Genomic DNA, 22,044 nt, shown 5'->3' with positions numbered 1-22,044 from the left:
TAGGATTTCATCTCTGCTTTTTGCAGATGATGTTGTCCTGTTGGCTTCATCGAGCCGGGACCTCCAGTGTGCACTGGGCCGGTTTGCAGCCGAGTGTGAAGCGGCTGGGATGAGAATCAGCACCTGCAAGTCTGAGGCCATGGTTCTCGACCGGAAAAAGGTAGTTTGTCCTCTCTGGGTGGGAGGCGAGCTCCTGCCCCAAGTGGAGGAGTTTGTGTATCTCGGGGTCTCGTTCACGAGTGAGGGAAAAATGGAGCGGGAGATTGACAGACGGATCGGTGTAATGCGGTCGCTGTACCGGTCTGGGTGTCCCTGCTTAGACTGCTGCCCCCGCGACCCGGCCCCGGATAAGCGGTGGAAGATGGATGGATGGATGGATGGATGTTTTTATTCTTTATTCTTTATGTTATGTTATTCTGTTTATTTTAGATAATAATATGTGAAGTGAAACAATGTGCAGCAGTGCCTGGAGGTGTGAAGTGGGTGTCACAGCTGGAGTGAAGATGCAAATCAGAGGGGAGAAATGTAATCAGACTTAAAGTATACCTTCAGACACAAGTGGAAAGATGTGCACAGAACAGAGAGCGCCTTGTTATTTTTAAGTCCACTCTTTTGCAGAAGAGTGTAAAGTCAGAGTAGTGAAGACAGCATGCGGTCAATCTGCACTCCGCTGCCGCTGTTGTCAATATGCTGCTGAAGAGAATTCCTGCAGACGTACACTCCATCATTTCGACTGCCTGCAGATCCCCCTTGCCATTAGTTGCTGTTTGTTTTGAATAAATTAAGTCATTTGCTTTGTTTGAGACTTTTGCCAAACATGATGCTGATATTCATTGTTCTCTGTGTGACATAAATGTCAGGGCAGCACAATGCTCAGCATTTGTTTGGCTCCATGATGTTTTAATGATATATTTGATGTTTTCAGATATTAAACCCTGTCCCATCCAATCAAATCCTTTTCAATGTCCAATGAATGTCCAGAAACTGTTGAAAACACTTGAAAACACTTGAATGTGCATGGTATTTGCAGCGTGTGTGAGTGAGCATGTGTGTGTGTGTGTGTTGGGCGGAGACATTAGAATGGCAAGGGACGGGGTGACAGCAGTTGTTAAGGAGTCGTCATGGTTACCACCGCCCAGGAACAATGTTGAGCTGAGAATGCTTCACAGTGTTACAGACTGAATGAAATCCTGAGGTGCACATACATGTAGCTGCTTATATACAGACACAACTGGCACACACCTGCAGGATGTCGTCATCCAATGGGATTTGCTTGAAGCAGAAATTATCATTATCATCAGATTAGCTGTGTCCGACAGGGGACCATGTGATTAAGCCATGGAAATGTCTCTGTTGCTTCTTTTCTAAAGCCCTGCTGGGCATCTTAATTTACTGGGCTCTGAACTGCAAATCAGTAACACCAGGGGAAGCTTTGAGGTGGGAGGTGGGAGGGGCAATGGGGGACACATTCATGTGTACATGCAAACAACAACAGTTTGACACTGTATCATCATCAGTGCTATAAAGTGTCCGAACACATAACTTTGTGTGTTGTCATGAGCTTGATTCTGAAGGCCTTATTGTTCACGTTCTGTGAGTGGGTTGGTGTGCAAGTGTGTGTGCATGAGCAAATGGGAGGGTAAAAAGGTTGTTTGCCCTACTAACTCTGCCCCCAGTGCGAGCCCCTTCATCCTCCCCTTGTTGTCATGCACAGGCGCTCTCCCTTTGGCACAAAACAGGCTGGCAGCACAAGAGCCATGTGTTTTAGCTCCACGCTTTGAAGAGCTCAAAAAAAAACTTTTCAGAACTGTTTCTGAGAAACGTCGTGTACTGAAGGGAGAGAGAGAGAGAGAGCGAGAGAGAGTGAGAGAGGGGAGGGGAGCAGGGGTGAAAGAGAGTGTAATAGATGGGGAGCTGCAGATAAACATCATGCTCTAACTTGATTGCACTTGTTGAAGGATACATTTGTTTGAGAGTGACTGTGGAGATTCTGCAAGAGACACAACAATAGGTGAGTGTAGAGGACGCACAAAAAGCTGGTGAGAACGAAAAAGCTGGAATAAGTCGTTCTTTTAGCTTAAGCAGACAAAAAGGAGGGGGTTGTTTTTGTGAATACGACTATGATTTGCAGCCTAATCGTCTATGTTCTTTCTGTTTAATGCACTTTCTATTGATTTTTCCTTCTTAATTACCATGTTGGAGTGTTCCAAGTCTCATCATTATTTTGAAATAGCGATATTGGCTGTTTCTTGATTAGAAATATTGAATTTTGAAAAAAGGTTAAGGGTCATTTATTTTTTCTTTCCTAGAGAGTGCACAAATTCCCTCTGTCTATATTTCCGCCTGAAGTTACAATGATGCAGCGTGAGGAGCTTTCAGCCAGAGAGGAGTTCACTTACACCCACATTCCCACACTGGAGAGAGGCAACGGGACTCTGGGACGACGGGGAGACAGGGGAACAGAGAGAATGCCAGACAGGGGGGAGCGGGATAGGCCTGAGCGGGACAGCTACACAGTGGACGTGAGGGCCAGTGACCTGCAGCTGGCCCAGCCGGAGCCTCTAAAGCACCCCTGCTTCAGCTACAGGGCCTGGCTCTACAGTGTCCTCATAGGGGTGAGACAAACAAAGGAGGCACACGACAAGATTTATCTATTTAGTCCACTTGAATTTAAAGGTTGAGGTGATTCTTTTTTTCTGACAAAAGAGCACCGCAATCAAAAAATTTGAAGTGGCAACAACAAATTTTGTTTTTTGCCTCCACATTTAACCAAGGGAAGAACATCCCGGATGGATGCGATAGGCTGTCAGTTTTCCAAATGTCAGCAGTTTGTATTGGGGTGTGTTAGCGTCTGTTAGACTGAGCATGTCCAACTTATGCATCTTGAGATTTATGTGTGTATTGGCATGTGTTTGAGAGGAGGATTTTTTAACTATTAAAAGCCTTTGTGAGTGTAACTGTGCTCGCATGGCTGTATGTACATGTGTGTGTGTGTCTACAGGGCAGTCTACTCATCACATCTGGTTTCTCTCTGTACCTGGGAAATGTGTTTCCTGTTGCCATGGACTACCTGCGCTGTGCTGCAGGCTCTGTAAGTGACTATCATGTAATCACAGTCACCTTCACAGTGTGAGTGTACTTTAATTTCTAACAGAGTCTGATGATGATCTTTACAGGGTGTCCCTGCAGCTATAGCTAGTCTTGCTATTGCTAAGAACAGACATGTTGCAGTGAGTAAACAATAGGCAAAATAAAAAGAAATTTTCACTGATAATCTACACAGATCATTCATGAAAGTCTTATGTTTTTTTTTAAGGTGTCAGATTTCCAGGTGGTCTACGTGTCAACGTTTGCCGTGACGACCACCTGCCTGGTTTGGTTTGGTTGTAAACTCGTCTTAAACCCATCTGCCATCAATGTAAATCCACCCTACAGGTTATATGTAATGAAAGCTGCCAATCCTCCAATTTGGAAAAAATAATTCACAGTAAAATATTTCTCTTGCTTTCAGATCAACTTTAACCTCATCTTGATGATCTTGCTGGAGGTGTTGATGGCCAGCACTGTCATCCTGTCAGCCCGCTCTGCAGAGGACTGCTGCTGCCACAGAAAGGTGTGTGTCTCAGTGACTGAGTGATTGATCGCCTTTGTTCACCTATCTGGTCCTTCTCTCTTCTTAGCTTTCATTCTTTCACCCTAACCCCTCTCAATCTTTCCATCCATCGTCCAGTCAGGGGCATATGACAGACCTGTGGTTATTAAACCTGCAGTGTTTCCCACTCGACTTCTCAAAGCATATTCTGTAAGTATATACCGTTGTTACCAGTTTCTGTTTTTCTGGTTCTTTCACTGATTAATGTCTCTAATAGGTCATTGAAGTAATTGTGGGAATCTCTGCTGTATTTGGAGGCATCATCGCACTTAATATGGATGCTTTGCTACCAGGCCCCTACTTGTCTGTCACATTTTTCTGGATCCTTGTGGCTGTAAGTTTACTTCGCAAAGCTTGAATCCCATTTGACATGCATGGCAGCTCAGAATAATAAAGTATTGATAACATGACTTTGCATAATAATTTCTTGTAGTGTTTTCCCAGTGCTATTGCAAGTCATGTTGTGTCAGAGTACCCCAACAAATGTCTGGTGAGTACAGATTCATATTTAATTAATGCTACACTATTGTAAATGTTTAGTACATTAAATACAGGCCACACAGGGTGATTTAATCAGTGTAGAGTATAGTATACAGTATGTATACATGTATTCCACATTTAACTCACACTTTATAATCCACTGCACCAGGAAGCAGACATTGAAGTTATAGGATGGAATGAATAAAGGTTTGTTTTCAGCTCAGCATACCTCACCATCATGATCATGTAGATCATCTAGCAGATCACTGAATGGCTTGGTTGTTGGATGATCTCAAATTAGACCAGTTACTCTAAAGTTCATGTAAATGTACATCAGGACGTCCACTCTGCCTCGACAATGCCACTGCTTCGTCTTAACACGTTTGGCTTTGGGAAGACCACATGCTACAGTCAAACACTTGCCCACATGGTATACAAGAGCATTAGGAAATTATACTGTATGTAGGCTAGTTTGTTAGCCTTCTAACTTTAACCTAGAAATAAAAACAATTATCGCAGCTATTTTGGTTGATCTTTGAATATTATTTTGAATCTTACATTTTTTCTTTAATTAGGCTGATTAACGTGTCTCCTTATGCTTCCTCTTTTTTTGTTCTTTTTTGTTCTCTCTTTTCCTGCTATCCCTCAGGTGGAGGTACTGATTGCCATCAGCAGCGTGACGTCTCCCCTGCTCTTTGCAGCCTCCGGCTTCCTCTCTTGCAGTGTGATCAGCTTTATTGAAATTTTCCTGCACGATGTGCCTACAGCCAAGGTGAGCTTAATGAAGTATAGACCTATTAGTTGTGTGCAATGTGCAGATTTTCTGACCTTTCCAGTTGTAGCTCCAAGCAAGTTTTTGAATAAGCTGTTGAATTTTCATTTACGTGTGTGTGTGTGTGTGTGTGTGTGTGTGTGCGTGTGTGTGTGTGTGTGTGTGTGTCCTAGCAATCATATGACATCCTGCTGTTGATTCTGATGGTGCTGCTGCTGGTGCAGGCAATTCTCACTTCAGCCACTGTGGTGCACTGTGCCAACTACAAGAGTCGGCTCCGCATGGGGGCTCCAGAGTGTGAGGACAGCACACACAACACAACACATTACTGTGAGGTAAGGTCCAAGAGATGTGGTACAAAATGGAAAAATCTGCATTTTTCTTTCCTTGTCTCATCTGAATATGTTAATAGGACATTTATTTTTGTTCAGATGTTCTCAGCAGTTATTCTTAACAGCTTAAAACTTAATGATATATTTTGAAAATGTTTCCATTGCCTTTTTACTGTCTGTCTCTCTCCTCTTTCTTGTGGTTTGACTTCATCAGCAGCAGTCATCCAATGGAACGCTGCAGGATTTTGACAAAGACAGAGCCTGGAAGGCAGTTGTGGTCCAAATGGCTCAGTGAACAGTGCTAGTACACAGCAGTTTGTTAAGAAGTTGGGAAAAAAAGGAATGATAAAAGAAGCTCTGTAAGGTGTACCAGTACAATCCAGAGACAGATAATGTTACACTTATGAAGGAGACGAAAGAAGGAAAACATTCAGACATAAATAAATCAAGAAAATGAATCAAAGAGAGATGGAATAATTCAATTTGTGTAGATGATACTACGAGCACTTTGCTTTATGTATGTATTTTGTACATTCTTGTCATTGTGCCTTCCATGTGAATAGGGCTGTTGACAGAAAACACTGACCCCATGCACAGTAGATTTCAAGAACAATCAAAAGAGCTCAGCAATAGATACTGTTAAAATGTTGAATATTGTTTAATACTGTCAGGAACCTTGTCAGTGTTATACTATAATAAAAATAAAGATGCAAACGAGTTGTATCTAAATATCTGATGCAGTTTTCCACACATGCAAAAGACAAACTTAATGCTGAACACTAAGTTAATGCTGAACACCGCATACATACAGTATTAACTAATGTAGGAAATCCTAACTGAAAAAATGTTTGAAAATAAAATGTCATTGTCTTTATGTAAGGATAGTGCTTTAGTGCCTCTTTTCTTGCAGTTTAACATGGTGGATATGTGTAAATAGTCTGTGGCCTATAGCTGAGGGAGTCAGCATATCATTATCCTCATGCAATCTCCTCCCACATTTACACAATTTGTGCAGCGGCTCTGATACACAGGCCCCTTCTTTGTAGAAGTCAGTGTCTTAAAGTGGTGATGATGTCAGTGTCATCGTCACTGGCCCCCTTTCCTTATCTTGAAGGTGCCAAATCAGGTGAACGAGGTGGGTGTTGGACAAGCTTAAATCCACATTCCTGGATGGCAGCCATCACCACTGTGAACTTCTGCACTGGAGCTCCGACCTGGTGGAAGAACACTTGTCTTGTCAGCCTCCCACAGTCTGGGAGTGTCACATTTTTTTCAGGTGTTCCACTAGCAGCATCTTTGCATCCCAGAAAACAGAGATCTCTTGGACTATGGAAGGACTTTCTCTGGAGCTGGAGTGTTTGCACTGTTTGTCTAGTTAGAAGTGGTGTCACCCACTATTATATTATTCTTTCCATTAGTCATCATTGACATTTGTGCAGATGTGTTAAAAAAGAAAAAGTGAAATATGACATGGTCCTGAGTATTCAAAACCTTTGCTGTGACGCTCATATATTGAACTCAGGTGCGTCCATTTCTTCTGATCATCCTTCAGATGGTTCTACACCTTCATTTGAGTCCAGCTGTGTTTGATGATACTGATTGGACTTGATTAGGAAAGACACACACCTGTCTATATAAGACCTTACAGCTCACAGTGCATGTTAGAGCACATGAGGATCATGAGGTCAAAGGAACTGCCTGAAGAGTGAGAGAGACAGAATTGTGGCACAGATCTGGCCAAGGTTACACAAAAATGTCTGCTGCACTTAAGGTTCCTGAGAGCACAGTGGAGATCTCTTAAATGATTTTATCAAATGGCGGCAATATAACAAAGAGTGAATAATTTAAGGGGGTATTTTCTGTACCCACTATATGATTTATATGATTCACATAAGCAGTGGTTGCCTCACAACAAGAAGGTTCCTGGTTTGATTCTGACTGGGCTTTCCTGCGTGGAGTTTGCATGTCCTTTCTGTGTGGGTGCTCCGGCTTCCTCCCACATTCTAAAGTTCTTGTTAATTGGTGACTCTAAATTGCCTGCAGGTGTGAATGGTTGTTTGTCGGTGTGTTGCCCTGTGATGGACTGGTGACCTGTCCAGGGTGTACCCTGCCTCTCACTAGTAGATAGCTGGGATAGGCTCCGGCCCCCCATGACCCTGCACTGCAGGAAAAAGAGGGTTCAGATAATGGATGGATGGATGGATTTGCATAACCTCGCCTCTTTTCTTAGATAATGGTGTTGTCATTATCTATTATTTTATTTACTTGCTGAATGATAATTTACCCCCTCACCCATCCCTCTGCTTCAGTAGACGACGCACATTACATATTAACATGGAGACTATATTTAGAAGCAGCCGCAGTGAGGAGCGGGTTCCCTAACCGGTGGAAACCGGCTTGAAGAAAAACTGACTTGTGGCTAAACCTGAGAACATCGGAGGCGCGCCACCTTTTGCGCGCACACGGGACCTCGTAGCACATTAATTCCAGCAGAAACAAAGAAAAAAAACCTGTCTGAAGCTTTAATGAAAGTGAAAGTAGCCGGAATGATGTATGTTAAATAAGAGAAATAAGTTACTTAACAGGCATCAACTTCTGCTGTTGATGGATGCTCTGGACAATAGGAGTCTGGGTGATGCTCACCACACCCAGTGAGTTGACAGGCGTATTTCCCATTCATTGTTTGACTGAGAGAGAGAGAGAGAGAGATGATAGACAGGTGGGATAACCCTATCAATGTGAAAGAAAGCCTGTCAGTATCTTGTAGTTTGGTTGCACACTCAATGAATTTGAGTTACCTGTTGCAGGTCTATTTTCACTTCCTGTACTGTGTTAATAAAATAAAATAAAAGACATGAATGACATAATATCGGCGTTTACGTCGCATTTCAATAGTAAACCTGTAACAATCTCTAATTAGCAGTAACCTATATTGATTTATATGCTACACCATAATTTGTTTTTCATCCTCTCCAGCCTACAATAGTGTTATTCTCCTTCACAGAGAGGTGATGTGGTGAGGCACCGAATCTTAATGTGTTATCTCATCCCTTGTTTCTGAGGATGAGGCAGGGCAGGGAGGGGAGAGGAGAGGAGTAGAGCAGAGGGAGCTGGTGGGGGAAAAGGCGGAACAAACCGGTGTGCTCGGCTACATGCTGTAGCTGCTGCTCGCCCGCACTGCAGATTAACCCTTCCCGTGCCGGAAGTTGCAGCCAGACATGATGGTGAGAGGATTTTTTCCTTATTTTTAATTTTAATATTTTTTGCCGCTGATTGCAAATATGACTGCTTTGTTTGGAGGGAAATGCGATCTGTGCGATGTGGACAGGTAGACAGCTCATACAGGCAGTAAGGATCTTCTCTCTCACACACACTTGCTGTTTCTCTCACGCACACTGAATCGCTGCACTTGATGTTTAGCGGCTGGTTATTCCGGAGCTATCCGTTCCTCAGGTCCTGAAACGGCTCATCATCTGCAGGCAGCTGCAATTCACTGCATTGCAATGTCTCTGATGTCGCTTATCCTGGACTGTCAGGCTTGCTAGGAGACAGCATCCAAACCCAACACCAGCTACAACTAGGACATGGTGATCTTTAATGAATTTGTTCCTGCAGTGCTCCCTTTAGGGACTTACTGAAAGCCAAAAGTGAGTGAGGACACTGATTTTTCTGTCTGCTGTGGAGTACAGGACACAACCTATCTCTGATCTGTTCCCCAAAATGTCTGAGAGCAAGTGTCATTCTGAAAGTTCTCTGCTCCTCAGCCATTATCTAATCAATAATGAATGAATGGAGCTGGTCTCTTTCCGCTTTTTGTTCTAACTGTGTGTCCTTTGTAGCCGGTCATAGCCAAGTGGGAGGCTGCAAAGAATGCGGGATTCCCTCTCTAAACACTGGTAGCATCGCCCAGCTGAGGGGCATAATCTGCCGGGCTGGAGCAGTGCCAGTGTCTCACAGAAGGCAGTGCAGCCTTCAATGTTCCGTTGCCCCTTTAAATTGAAATTATGCAAACTTTACTTCTCATTAGATCTTCCTTGAGACAGTCTTTGAAAATAAGAAGTTACTAAGGGGCATCATGTTCTCTTCTTCATTAACAGGCAAACTTGCTGTGATGATGTTTCAAAGGGATGCCTTTGTAAGCCCCAAGATTCCCCTCCCTGAGATGTTAAGTATAGTTTTCCAACCCTGGAATAGAGGGCTTAGCCTTTATAGATGAGCTGTGTTTATGCATAATGAGAGAAGAGTGAGAGGAGGAAAAGAGAGAGAGAATGGTTGATGGTAAGGGGGGATGTATTCACACCTCTCATAAAGGGTATTCACATAACCTTCAAGTGAAATGAGTGTGCAGCAGGAGCTGATTAGCACATTTGCATGTGGATGCTTGCATGCATTTTGGCTGTCTGTGATCTCATCACATCCTGTTCCAGAGTGGGACAGGTGACGAGTAACTCGTGTTTTTAATCCAGTCCCCAGAGGACACCCATGCCCTTTAGTGTCCTTGCTGAACCAAAGGCAATAATCCCCCTTAGATGCAGCCACATTCTCACACTTCACTGATCAGAAAGGGAGAATTAACTGTCCTCAAGCAAATGACTGCATTTTAGAGGACAACTGATGGGAACACAGAACCTACCTAAAGTGTGAGACAACATACATTTAGACCGTGTCTTCTTTGAAACATTCATTATGTACATCTTGTAACTGGTTATCTGTCTTTCAGGAAAGGATTGGTCAGAGCTTCTTCTGGCCGAAGCTCGCGTAACAAATCCTTGGCCAGCAATCACTCTCACTGGAGAACACAAGGACGCCTACTAAACTCAGCTCATTCCTCAACCTGCCACACACCGTGTAGACTGAGGCCAGGCACTGTAAGAACGAGGGGACACATAGGGATGCACACAGAAGATGCCGAGTGAGGCAGCTTGCTTCTGATCTTCTACAAAAGAAGAGCTGCATGCAACTTTAGAAGAAGAATACACAGACGGCAGAGTATGACCTGCTGCTTTTCAACACATTGTGACAGAGGCTGAGGTCAGCCACACATGTGCGTGTATGTGTGTTGTTTTTACCTAACTACGCGTCCGGTGTCCCCCTCTAGCACACAGAGGCGGGGAATTGTAGTGTGGGATTCCGGATGCAGAACATCCTCGATCAAAATTTAGACATGGCCACAGCTCTACTCGCTGGCGAGAAGCTGAAGGAGCTGATTCTGCCGGGCTCCTCTCAGGATGAGAAGGGTGGGGCGCTTGCTGGCCTCATGGTGCAGCTCAAACTGGAGCTGCCCTTTGATCGAGTTGTCACTATAGGGACGGTCATTATCCCCATCCTGCTGGTCACCCTTGTCTTCACAAGAAACTTTGCAGGTGAGATCCTTAGCCACTAGAGGGGGGTCATTGGTAAATAAACACACCAGCTATTTGATCCCATATCACACAGCTTCTCCTCTAGCAGAGGAAGAAAACAGTCTAGAGATATAAGAGCAAGGGGATGGGTAGCAGAGTGTGGAAGGAGTGAAGTATTTAGATAAAGAGCAGGATGGATGGATGTTAGTTTACTGCTGAGTCAGGCTTTCTGCAGTGTTAACCAGCTGGGACTGGGCGTTTAACTGTAGCAGCAAAACAGTCACTTTTTTTTGGATACCTCAGCAAAAAGAAAGTCTAATTTTTCTGCACATTTTCTCCTTTTTGCCAATAACTTAAAGGATTGCATGTCTTGTGGGACAGCAGAACTTTAGGGATTTCTCTCTGCCTCTATCGGAGCCTGGAAGACATTTTAGTCAATTGAAAAAGTGGTGTGAGTATGCTCGGAGACACACAGAGATGCTCAGAGATAGTACACATTAACATCATGCAGCAATGAAAGATATTTCCTGGAAAATGCCCAGTTGTAACTATTTATTTTATTTAAAAATAGCACAAATACACAGTTTAGTATATGTTGCAGGGCCAGATAGTGGTTAAATTAATGACCATTTTCAAATATTGATTTATGTTTGACTTATTCACTTTCAGTGTACCTTAATTTACTCACCTGACTAATCATAATAAAAGAAATGCTTGATTCTTCTCTCTGCGAACTTTCTACAGAGGAGTCCATTTACTGCTACACACCCCACAACTTCACCCGAGACCAGGCACTGTATGCAAGAGGCTACTGCTGGACGGAGCTTCGTGATGCTATACCAGGAGTGGAGCCTAAACTTTGGCCTTCGCTATTTGAACACAAATTTTTGCCCTATGCCTTGCTGGCCTTTGCTGGCATCATGTACATCCCAGCTCTGGGCTGGGAATTCCTTGCCTCCACGCGGCTCACTTCAGAGCTTAATTTCCTGCTTCAAGAGATTGATAACTGCTATCATCGTGCTGCTGAGGGCCGAGCCCCCAAGATCGAGAAGCAGATCCAGTCCAAAGGACCTGGCATAACTGAGCGGGAGAGGAGGGAGATCATAGAGAATGCCGAGAAGGAGAAGAGCCCCGAGCAAAATTTGTTTGAGAAGTATTTAGAGAGACGAGGCCAAAGTAACTTTCTGGCTAAGATTTACCTGGCACGCCATCTGGCTATTATCTGCCTCAGTTCCATCCCCATTTCCTACCTGAGCGCCTACTACGCCCGCCAAAGGCAGAATGAGTTCACCTGTGCTCTAGGTGAACCCCCAGACATTAGCAGCTATTCAGAGCTGAAGCTCAGGGTCAACTGTAAGCTGCCTGCTGTGCAGCTGCAGCGCATAATGGCAGCAGTGGACATCGCTCTGCTCTGCACCATGAACCTCATCATTCTGCTGAATCTGCTGCATTTATTTGTGGTGCGCAAGTCCAACTTTGTATTTGATAAACTGCATAAAGTTGGTATTAAAACCCGGCGACGCTGGCAGAAGTCTCAGTTCTGTGATATCAACATCCTCGCCATGTTCTGCAATGAGAACAGGGATCACATCAAGTCACTAAACCGCCTGGATTTCATTACTAACGAGAGTGACCTCATGTATGACAATGTGGTCAGGCAGCTGCTGGCTGCACTTGCACAGTCGAACCATGACGCTACACCCACTGTGAGGGAGTCTGGGATACAAACTATCGATCCCAATATGGATCCTTCTGATCTTGGAGTAGGAGAGATGGGTGGGGAGCCGCTGGTCATCAAACGACCCCGCAAGAAGATTAAATGGATTCCATCCTCAAATCCTCTTCCTCAGCCATTCAAGGTACGGTCTGAGGCGCCACTGTCCAGCACTCATTTTTACACTACTGAAAGTAGAAAATTTGAAGCGCATAGATCAAAATCTTAGTAAGTGCCTCTTTTCCACTGAAGAGGCAGGATCACTGTCCATTCAGGATTTATAAATGTTACTTTACCCATCCCCTAGCTGCTTGAACTGTACTTTGAGCTTAGATATAATGATCTGTTTTCGTTGTGTTTCCACTTTAAAGGAACCTCTTACCCTGACACGGTTGGAAAATAACACTAAGCCTGAAAAACCCAAACCACTCAGAAGGAAAACAGTGGCAGAGAGCTTCATTGCACCACGCCTGGATAGCAAGAACACACACCATCCTTCAACAAAAGGTGTGCAGTAGCTCTGATAAAGCCTCTAAACACATTAGTATAAAACAGCATAAGGACATAAAAGCTGTCCGCTGGAAACATGATACTGGTAAACTGAAAGCAAAGCTTAAAAAAACAGATAAAATCAGTTTTGACTTCCTATTATGTTTGACTGTCTATTCTTAATTTTAGATTTAAGCGGAATGGAGAAAAAGCACACACGTAACTTCTCTCTGGATGTCCACCCGTACATGCTTACAATCCGTAAGCCCAAGGTGGAGACCACAGCTGCAGAACCTCTGCCCTCAGAGCACAACATGGATACTGTGTACCTGGAAGGCACACACACTATAGTTCATGTGTCTGGTGCAATTACAGGTAGGCCTTATTATGTTTGCTTAATACTAGGGATGCATGATATTTCTGGCATTACTGCATTAATATACGTACCGATGGAATGATATAATTTTTGGTGCATCCACTGGGGACACAATGAATATTAATATCTCTCCACCCTATTAGTCTATGGCTAACATTCTGAGGTCAATGTCTGCTGATAATGTTGAGGGAAATGTTGTCATGTTATGTTGTCCCCATAGAATTATTCTGTGGTTGTATCTTCAGAGACTAAGGTTTGCTCTCCAGAATCCACCAACACTGCCTTTTCTACGGTGACCCTACCTACCAGCACATATGTAAATGGAGTGAGCCCCAACCCCCCATCCAGCGAGGACCCCCTTAGTCCCAAGTCCTCCCCTCAACAAACTGAGCCCCTCGCCCCAACAGAAAGCTCTGAGTCTCAGCCCCCACTCCTCACCAGAGCTCCCACACACCAGCTGCTGAGTATGCACCACACTCTCTTTGAGGAAGAAGAGGATGAAGAAAACAGAAGGAACAGGTTGGCAGGGAGACCTGGGGAGCTTATTGCTGCTGGTGAATGTTGAAGAACGAGACAGGGGATGAAAATAAATTCCCTGACACTGCACTCAGTTGAGCACATGGCCACCCCATGTCGATCACCTCCTACCAACAGTCACCTCTACTCTTTGAATTAATTTACTCTTGCATCTGATTGGGAAAAAAATGAACTGGAAAACTGGACATTCAGAGTGCATAAAAAGACAGCAATGTGTGTGTTTGCTAGTGGTAAAATGGTAAAAGATGTCACATTCATGTCTCAGGATGACTGTGGTTCAGCTAATCACCCACCAATGAAACCAGCAGTGATATAATTATACAGGGTGCTACAGTGCAGGGTCAGACAGCTATACTGAAAAAAATGTATAAAGAGAAAAAGAGACAACAGACACCTGAGAAATGCATATCTGCAAAGAGCAATGCATTACAGTTTCAAAGAAAATGTATTTTAAACATATGATAACGCTTTGTCCCTTTATCCCAATGGCCAAGTAGAAAGGTAGCTCATGCAATACAGTTGTTGAGATCTGCACAATTAATATGCAAAAGATCACAATATAATTGTGGCAATAATGTATGCGCTTACAGCATCGTATTTCACCATACATGTGTACACACTGTATAAGATTTAGTGTTTGTCGGGTGTTTCGTGCTTTTTCATTGCAATGTCACCATTGCTCACAGGAACAATTATTGGATCTTGACTATATTTGCACGTCATTAATAATAGGTTAATTGGAATATTTTTATAAAGGGACAGCAGATGCCACAATGGAACTGTAAGCTCAGAGAAACTGTGTCTAATAGTAAAAATAGGTAGTTATATTGATGTGTTCTAATTCAAGACTTTAATAGCAGTGGCTCTATTGAGATGAATGGAGCTGGACTCACTGGTATTTCACTTTTTGTGCTGGTGGGAGTGCCGTAATGTTAGCTAAATGTATTGATTGGTTAGGAGGGTTTACTGAATGATTTGATTATGTACTGCTCTAAATCTCTTTCTTTGTATCTCACATTTGCTAAGATTAGCTTCACCACCACATAACAAACAAACAAAAACAAAAAAGAGCACATCAAGGAATGAGTAGTTATATAGCTGGTCTGATATTTGTAGTAAAACCAAGCATTTGAGCTATGTTAGCCTTTTTCGAGTCAGTGCACAAGGGGAATTGTGCGTACCATAACCTCTTCATTTCTTGCAGCTGCATTAATAATTACAGAAAGTTCAATAAATGGACTCTCTGCACCAACATGACATCTACTGTAGACATTACAGGTGTACACACTATAGGTAGACCTATGCATTCTCATTTTTCGTCTTGGGCATTAATTAAACAGCTCTCCAAGGCTTGAAATAGGAGTGATCTACACTTTTAGTGGTATTCCATATCTATAGACTGGCTCACAATCCCCTTGTTAGATGACTCAAGCACACTAAATGCATCCAAAAGCACTTTATGACTAGTAGCACTAGTGTGTGTGAGAGCATGTTGTAACACAGCTCTGCTTATAACTGATTATCTGTGTTGATTTTCACGCTGAGTTAAACCTCTAATGTAAGTAAACACATGGAGAAGAAAGTCCAGACGTTGATTGTAACGTGTCAACTCTTATAATTAAAACAAATAAATCATTTTTTAAAAATAAATAAATAAATGAATTCCTTGAATTCCTGCTATGACTACATATACCAGAGTGCACCGCGGCTGTCAGTTGGACCCGAGCACTGCTGTTGACCTAGCGACGAGCACGCACACAGAGGGGCTGGCTTACTCAGTAAGTAACGGATATTTATTTGTGGACAGTTATCATGTGTACTATCCAATGTGTTGTAACTGGGAATGAAATTATGTATGAAGAAAATTACTTGGTTTTAATGTATGTAATTTGACTTATTTCCTCCCGGACTTGCTAGCCTGCTTTAGCTTGAATTAGCTATCCGTTTATCTTCCGGTAGCTAGCTAAACCGAAGAACACCTCAGTAACGAAGCAACTCACCTAGAATATAAATTGAGATTTGTACAAGTTCTTACACCTTCCCCCCGTAAAGTCTTTTATTTGCCTTTGCTCATAAAACGATGGCCTTGTCTTAACGTATCGTTACCTGTTTGATTTACGCTATCAATTCATCCTCACCCTACAGTACAGCATTTTCACTTTTAGCTGCGCTTAGACTAGTCAGCAATGGTTACACACAATGCAGCGTCAGCAGTCAGTGACGCTGTGCTGTCAGTGAACGCCTCACTGCTCTGTAGAGGGTGCACGGTGTGAACCAAGAATGTGTTCAGTCTGCTCTCTGTCACCCACAGCTCTCAGTTCATCAAACATGGACCAAGACAACAATTCAGAGGTTGGTAAAAGAAACTTGCCATTCTTTAAGATAGAGGTTGCTTAGGACCGTATTGATTGCACTTTTGGAATATTCTGGTTATCTGTTGCACATCTTATTCTATTTTTGGAGAAATCTTGATATGATATCTGAATTACTTCTATAGAAACTGTATTTCTTGCATGTAAACAACTTATGTAGTTATCCAAAGCAGACCTGTATACAGATCAGAAAACCGAATGCTCTTAACCATAAATATAAATATATAATATAAATATTAAGGTGTATGTAAACACTCTTTGTGTACAAAAAGCTCAACATGCTGTTGCTAACTTGCATAAGTTGTTTCTCAATTATCGGTTATGTGCAATAACCGAGTCTATGTTCAACGGGAAAGACTTTAAAATATAATAATCTTTTAATTCAGCACTGAGGAAATCCTAGACCTTCTGTGTCCGATATCTTGCTGTTTTGACATCTCACAGGATGAGTCAGTTGGCCCACCAGAGGATCCTTCAGAGGATCTGCCTTGTCTACCTCCAGGGCTCTGTAAGTTTTTGATCATTACACAATGTGTGAATTTTATTTGAGTATTGCTATAATATCTCCAGTTCCTGTTATGCAAAACGATTTATAAAATTACTACAAGTTTGCCTGAGATTGAAGGGTGTGTCAACATGGCAATGTGTTGCAGCAGACTTGTCAGACTCGTCGACATTATTGCCTGGGTCAATACTAAATGTTTACCCACAATATTTCCTTAACATGAGGAAAAGTCATAAAAGCATAATAACTGTCTGTGCTACTCCTCTCAAGCTGATGGGGAAGCAATGGAGCTGCTCTGGCAGTTGCGATCCCAGCGCCGACAGTCGTCTCCTGAACTCCCGGAGACAGTGACCTGTCTGACAGCACCTGATGGCAGCCTCCTGTACCTGGTGGGCACTGCCCATTTTAGCGACAGCAGCAAACAGGATGTAGCCACGGTGAGCATGGTTTTATGGTGCAGAAAACCCCTTTTAAAGTGCGATGTTCTGTGAATTGTCAGTGAATCAATGTGTGTAGTTCTGTGAAAGAAGAGTATTGCTATAACATTACACAACTGGTGATGAGTTGGCCTGCCAGTGTAAGTCGTAATTAGGTTGGTATCCTCTTTTGTCAAGCATAATCTTGTCTTCTTCTTCCACATTGATTCCTTTTGTCTATGCTTCCTCTCCTAACTGCTCATTTGTCTCTTTCTAACATGCTTATACACCCTTATTCTGTTTTTGTCTGTTATACCCTCTGCTTTTATCCCCTCTTTCACAGACGATCCGTGCTGTGCAGCCAGACGTGGTGGTGGTGGAGTTGTGCCAGTACCGGGTGTCAATGTTGAAGATGGACGAGAACACCCTACTGAAAGAAGCCAAAGACATCAACCTGGATAAGGTTCAGCAGGCCATCAAGCAGGTCAGGCTTACAGAGACAGAAAGTAACAATGGTGATGGTGTAATAAACAACACCAGAGCGGGAATCATTGAAAAAGGGGGAAAGGGTCAAATGGACTAAATTATATTTAGAACGAGTTAGGCCTTGTTCTGGTAATGAAATCACAGGATTGCAGCATGCACCCACTGTTATGCAGAAATATGTAGCACTAATGTATGATGCAAGAGCTGGATTAAGTGTCAGTAAATAGCTTTAGGCGTGTTCTGTCTGTGCTTTTTTTTGTCTTAGTTTTCCAACTGCTTGTGTGAGTTTAGAAAAAGCAGTACTACTCTCAGAATACAAAGTACTTAAATTTAAAGGATGAACATTAAGTCTTACATTTCTTGAGTGCTCACTTATTCCCTATTTGTTTTTAGAATGGGCTGATGTCTGGCCTGATGCAGATTCTCCTCCTCAAAGTTTCAGCTCACATCACAGAGCAACTTGGCATGGCCCCTGGAGGAGAGTTTAGGGAGGCCTTTAAGGAGGTAAGTCGCAGGAGAAAAAGTAGCTGTCCGTTTATTTTTTGTGCTTATGTTATTTTCTTTTGTTAAACTTTAATTTTTTTTGTTGTTGTTGTTTTTGCACAGGCTGGACGGGTGCCATTTTGTAAATTTCACCTTGGGGACAGGCCAATTCCTGTGACGTTCAAGAGAGCCATTGCTGCTCTCAGTCTCTGGCAGAAGGCTCGTTTGGCTTGGGGTCTTTGCTTTCTGTCAGACCCAATCAGGTATAAGCTCAAATTGATCCCCTTTGTAATTAAAAGATTCATTTCTGCTAAAGAAACATGCTGTATTGTTTGTTTCACTTTATTTTGAAATGTCCTATTTAGTGCACAGAAGAATTATACCAAATACCAAATTTGGTAGAAAAGCAAACTAAATGTCATTTTGATTACTGGAAGTAAGTTAAAATAATTTAAATTGTCAAATGCAAAGTTGTAAAAAATGTTCTAACTGTTTGATATCACAAATATATAGTTGTGAGTTGTGGCATACTGTGGAAATTGCAGTAACAGTATTAAATATTTTACACTGCCATACTGCATCTACAGCACACAGTATGTGCAGGCATCATGGCTATCTGCCTATCTGTGTGTGCTCTGTTTTAGAAGTAGGCAATGTGCGCCCACACACATCTTCCAGAGCAGATGCAACTGCCAGTATTTTAAATGCCAGTGTCTGTTAGATGTGACTGGAAGCATTCTACTTAACATGGTTGTGTGTCCATTTTTCAGCATCTCTGAGACTCCTGAGTTGATTTCATTCTCTGAAGTATTAAATGGTGCAATAACAGAAAGTATGTTTAAAATGTTAGGAGTGCATAGCACTCTAAAAAACTGACACAAAATCTTTTTAGGTTTGTCACTTAACCGTTGTGAATTTCTCTTCCATGCAAAATGACCTTTAGCTGACTGATTTATCTGTGTCCTGTTTCAGTAAAGAGGATGTAGAGAAGTGCAAACAGAAGGACCTGCTGGAACAGACCATGTCAGAGATGATAGGAGAATTTCCCGCTCTCCATCAAACCATTGTGGCTGAAAGAGACATCTACCTCACGCACACACTTCGTCAGGCTACACGTTGTGTGGAGGCCCCCCCTAATGCTCAGAGTGAGTATTACAATGCACAATAACCTTGCAAGATTTTAACATAGCATTTAAAATATTTTTAGCCCCTTTTTGTTCTCCCCAACATATATTTATGGGTTAATTTTATTTTCTTTGCAGCACAAGTTACATTCAATTATAATGGATCTACTTTTTAAATGCATTTTCCAAATTGCATATTTATGTTTTTTGATTTAGTTCCTTTTTTTCTCCTTATCTAAAATCAAATTGTTGCGTAAATAACTGTCCAGCAATGTGGTTTGACTGTGACAAAGACTGTTGATGGAAATGCTAAGTCATAATCAGCTTGACATTTTTTCTAGTGAAATACTTTGTCACTCTGTCCCTCTCTATTAACCTAACATAAAGAAGTCAATTGTTCTATAGTGTAGCAGCAAATTGTTTTTGTAACAGAACATTTGATATTCTGTTTGTAGAAGTGCCTGCTGTGGTGGTGGGGGTTGTAGGTATAGGCCATGTCCCTGGCATAGAACGAAACTGGGATAAGCAGCTCAACATTAATGAAATCATGAGGTATGTTGGTCACTATAAGTTGTGGATATTCAGTAATACACTTTGAAAGTTGTGTTTGACTTGACAATGTTTGTCTGTGTCTTCCTCAGTGTCGCGCCTCCCTCACGGTTCGGCTGGGTGTTGCGTACCGTCATAAAGGGCGTCATGATGGGAATGCTGGGATATGCCTGCTACCGAGCTGGAGGTAGTGTAGGTAGAGCCCTGCTGTCTTTACCTGGAGTCCAGTCATTAGTAGAGACACTGCGGCCTCCCGCTGCTTGACCCAGCTGGTTTTCTCAAAGCCATCTTGACCTTTGATCTGTTCAAACAATCACCAATGGCCTTAATATCTGGAGGTGAAGCTGAAGGAAAAGGTCCACCAGCCCACGTTATGAACTAACAAGGACCTCGGGGAGGGTGAAGAACCTCCCATGCCACCTCGTATTGATGTCCCTGTACACAATACAGGGCTGTACTGCCAAAGACAGTACTTTTTTTATGTGCAAACCATACATTTTACTTACAAATGCCAATATTTCCTTCAGACTAGGTTTCTATTTTCCTTATATTTCATTATATTTCCTTTCGAATGACTTAATTTAAATTGTGATTAGTCACCTACCCTGAAATGAATGAGCTATTTCTGAGGTATTGCTGTCTCCTTCCTTCCCTCTGGCGCTTACTAGTATTGTTTGTAAATGGCAGATTTCAAGCCCAGCACTTTATAAGAGACAGGTAGAGACATGTTGTGTAAATGCAGCCTGTGGGAGTCAAATGAAAAAAAAAAACTGGAAGATTGTAAACAAGAAATTTATATAGTTAGTTTATAGTTATAGTTTATATTAGTTAATAGTTGGTTCATAGAGTGGAGGTTGACCACCATTTTAAATCTGTTTTAAAATGCATATTCTGCAGAATCAGAAAAACCTCATTAATCCCTGCAGAGATGCTGCTTTGTTCAGTCACTCAACATCATAAGTTATACTAGATAGTATGAGAGATCGGATTGATTTGTCATGTTCACAGTCCTCCCAACATCAACAGACAAGTGCCTCATAATGCACCTGTAAGGGCTACTGCTGTGTTTAAAGGAATGGCGCAAAAATGTGTGACATGCATCTTACACACACGCATTTCCAAGAATCTGTCTATATATTATAATACAATAGGCATATTTTATAAATACTGTTGCCCAGAATATATACATTGGTTTGTGACGAAATGGTACCCCAGCTTCTATATTGTATGCTCACTCAGACTTGATACAGGGCAGAATCTTGTAATTCGTATATTTGATTGCTGCTTGGATGAGCAGCGAAACGTCTTCAAGAACTCTACAAGTCCAGACGCCTTGCTTCAATCTTCTCTATATATTTGATTGTACTTCCAATATGAGGCGCCCTCACATTTAGGCTTTAGCTAGTTCTGTGTCTGAGTAAACACTCTTACTTGACACAAATATATGCATCATATACAGAAAGCCATTGCCATCACACGAGGACATCTGGCATTCAGCACACCAGCTGTTTGTACTTTTTTATAAAATATATGCATTGTTGTTTTTCAGTCGGTTCAGGGACTGATGTGAGGAAAATGAATAAGCATGTTTCTCACAAATGTTGGTCTTGTTTTGCCTGTTATTGTGGAAACTGACAGTTAAGGTTGGTCAGAGATGGGAGACAAAGCCTTATGTAGCCTTATGCCTTCGACCCTCAGATTGCCTCCTCTGCTGAGGCCTATTAACCAATACAGACCTGTATCCATAGTAGTTCATATGTAAAAATGGCTTGGATGACATCCCTGAAACTATGACAGGTGGGGTAATAAATTCAACTCTGAAGAAGATAATTGTGTAGTTACAGAGCTTTTTGTCAGTATAGACTTTCAGGTATTTTCAGTCTTAATTTTTGTCACAGTACATGCGTTTACTGCAGATGTATTTATGAGAGAAGTTAAAGGAGTTGATTAACTCTTTTTTATGGTACTGTAAACTAATATAAGGTTCATTTCATCATAAAAATGCAATTGGGCCACTTTACAGATATTCACACAAACTCATAACTTGTCTTCCACCTGATACATTCTTTTGGTTTGATAAGAGAAGAATATTGAGAAAGGTCAGATGTAGTTCCGCCTCTCAGTTCCATTGCAGTGTATTATTTTGTGTCTGTCTCCTTCCTATTTCATTTCCACAGTGTTTGGGGACTGCCAATAAAAACTTCGAATGCCTGATTTTTTCCATCTCTTGGTGTTTTATGTTACTAACATACCAAACGTGGCTTAATAATATATTAAAATGATATAAAGTAAACTATATTTGCCTCATAAATGTTGTAGTCCAGTCATTTGTCCTTACTATAAAGCTAAATGGTGTCAAAATATAAGCAATGTCTAAACTTTTAAATCTTCGTTCCGCCTTAACTATTTTCCAGT

At 42.1% G+C, this 22,044-nt stretch overlaps 3 protein-coding genes across 6 annotated transcripts; all 3 read left to right on the top strand.

Annotated features, from left to right (window-relative positions):
• The first annotated feature begins 1,887 nt into the window (after positions 1-1,887).
• Positions 1,888-6,115, top strand: mlc1 (modulator of VRAC current 1). Of its 3 annotated transcripts, none has more exons than XM_028408101.1 (12): positions 1,888-2,011; positions 2,310-2,615; positions 3,002-3,091; positions 3,177-3,230; positions 3,317-3,418; positions 3,512-3,613; positions 3,731-3,802; positions 3,870-3,986; positions 4,086-4,142; positions 4,782-4,904; positions 5,129-5,239; positions 5,451-6,115. In XM_028408101.1, the coding sequence occupies exons 2-12, from the start codon at positions 2,355-2,357 to the stop codon at positions 5,529-5,531; spliced, it is 1,170 nt and encodes a 389-aa protein (XP_028263902.1). In that variant the 5' UTR covers positions 1,888-2,011; positions 2,310-2,354; the 3' UTR covers positions 5,532-6,115. The 3 variants fall into 3 exon arrangements, with proteins under 3 accessions (XP_028263902.1, XP_028263901.1, XP_028263900.1); XM_028408100.1 differs by having other exon boundaries at positions 5,078-5,239; positions 5,454-6,115; XM_028408099.1 differs by having other exon boundaries at positions 5,078-5,239.
• A 2,266-nt stretch (positions 6,116-8,381) lies between these two features.
• panx2 (pannexin 2) lies at positions 8,382-13,746 on the top strand. 2 transcript variants are annotated; one of them, XM_028408529.1, is made up of 6 exons: positions 8,382-8,460; positions 9,957-10,599; positions 11,323-12,437; positions 12,664-12,799; positions 12,971-13,156; positions 13,403-13,746. In XM_028408529.1, the coding sequence occupies exons 2-6, from the start codon at positions 10,371-10,373 to the stop codon at positions 13,720-13,722; spliced, it is 1,986 nt and encodes a 661-aa protein (XP_028264330.1). In that variant the 5' UTR covers positions 8,382-8,460; positions 9,957-10,370; the 3' UTR covers positions 13,723-13,746. The 2 variants fall into 2 exon arrangements, with proteins under 2 accessions (XP_028264330.1, XP_028264331.1); XM_028408530.1 differs by lacking the exon at positions 8,382-8,460 and adding an exon at positions 9,773-9,876.
• A 1,658-nt stretch (positions 13,747-15,404) lies between these two features.
• On the top strand, positions 15,405-21,843 carry trabd (TraB domain containing). The gene is made up of 10 exons (XM_028408531.1): positions 15,405-15,472; positions 16,006-16,046; positions 16,511-16,574; positions 16,842-17,008; positions 17,331-17,471; positions 17,867-17,977; positions 18,080-18,219; positions 18,929-19,101; positions 19,536-19,632; positions 19,722-21,843. The coding sequence occupies exons 2-10, from the start codon at positions 16,023-16,025 to the stop codon at positions 19,891-19,893; spliced, it is 1,089 nt and encodes a 362-aa protein (XP_028264332.1). The 5' UTR covers positions 15,405-15,472; positions 16,006-16,022; the 3' UTR covers positions 19,894-21,843.
• The last annotated feature ends 201 nt before the right edge of the window (positions 21,844-22,044 follow it).

Source organism: Parambassis ranga, chromosome 6 (genome assembly GCF_900634625.1).
Source record: "Parambassis ranga chromosome 6, fParRan2.1, whole genome shotgun sequence".
NCBI classification, from domain to species: Eukaryota; Metazoa; Chordata; class Actinopteri; family Ambassidae; genus Parambassis; species Parambassis ranga.
Note: the sequence above shows the minus strand (reverse complement) of the source record. Positions and strands in the feature narration are given on the sequence as shown.

Coding starts and splice junctions, on each gene's coding strand:
- panx2 (XM_028408529.1), top strand. CDS start 10,371: ATGCAGAACATCCTCGATCAAAATTTAGACATGGCCACAGCTCTACTC. Junction 12,438..12,663: donor CTCTTCCTCAGCCATTCAAG/GTACGGTCTGAG, acceptor TCCACTTTAAAG/GAACCTCTTACCCTGACACG. Junction 13,157..13,402: donor TGTGTCTGGTGCAATTACAG/GTAGGCCTTATT, acceptor TTGTATCTTCAG/AGACTAAGGTTTGCTCTCCA.
- trabd (XM_028408531.1), top strand. CDS start 16,023: ATGGACCAAGACAACAATTCAGAG. Junction 17,978..18,079: donor TTAGGGAGGCCTTTAAGGAG/GTAAGTCGCAGG, acceptor GTTTTTGCACAG/GCTGGACGGGTGCCATTTTG. Junction 19,102..19,535: donor GGCCCCCCCTAATGCTCAGA/GTGAGTATTACA, acceptor TTCTGTTTGTAG/AAGTGCCTGCTGTGGTGGTG.
- mlc1 (XM_028408099.1), top strand. CDS start 2,355: ATGATGCAGCGTGAGGAGCTTTCAGCCAGAGAGGAGTTCACTTACACC. Junction 3,419..3,511: donor TAAACCCATCTGCCATCAAT/GTAAATCCACCC, acceptor TCTTGCTTTCAG/ATCAACTTTAACCTCATCTT. Junction 3,614..3,730: donor ACTGCTGCTGCCACAGAAAG/GTGTGTGTCTCA, acceptor TCCATCGTCCAG/TCAGGGGCATATGACAGACC.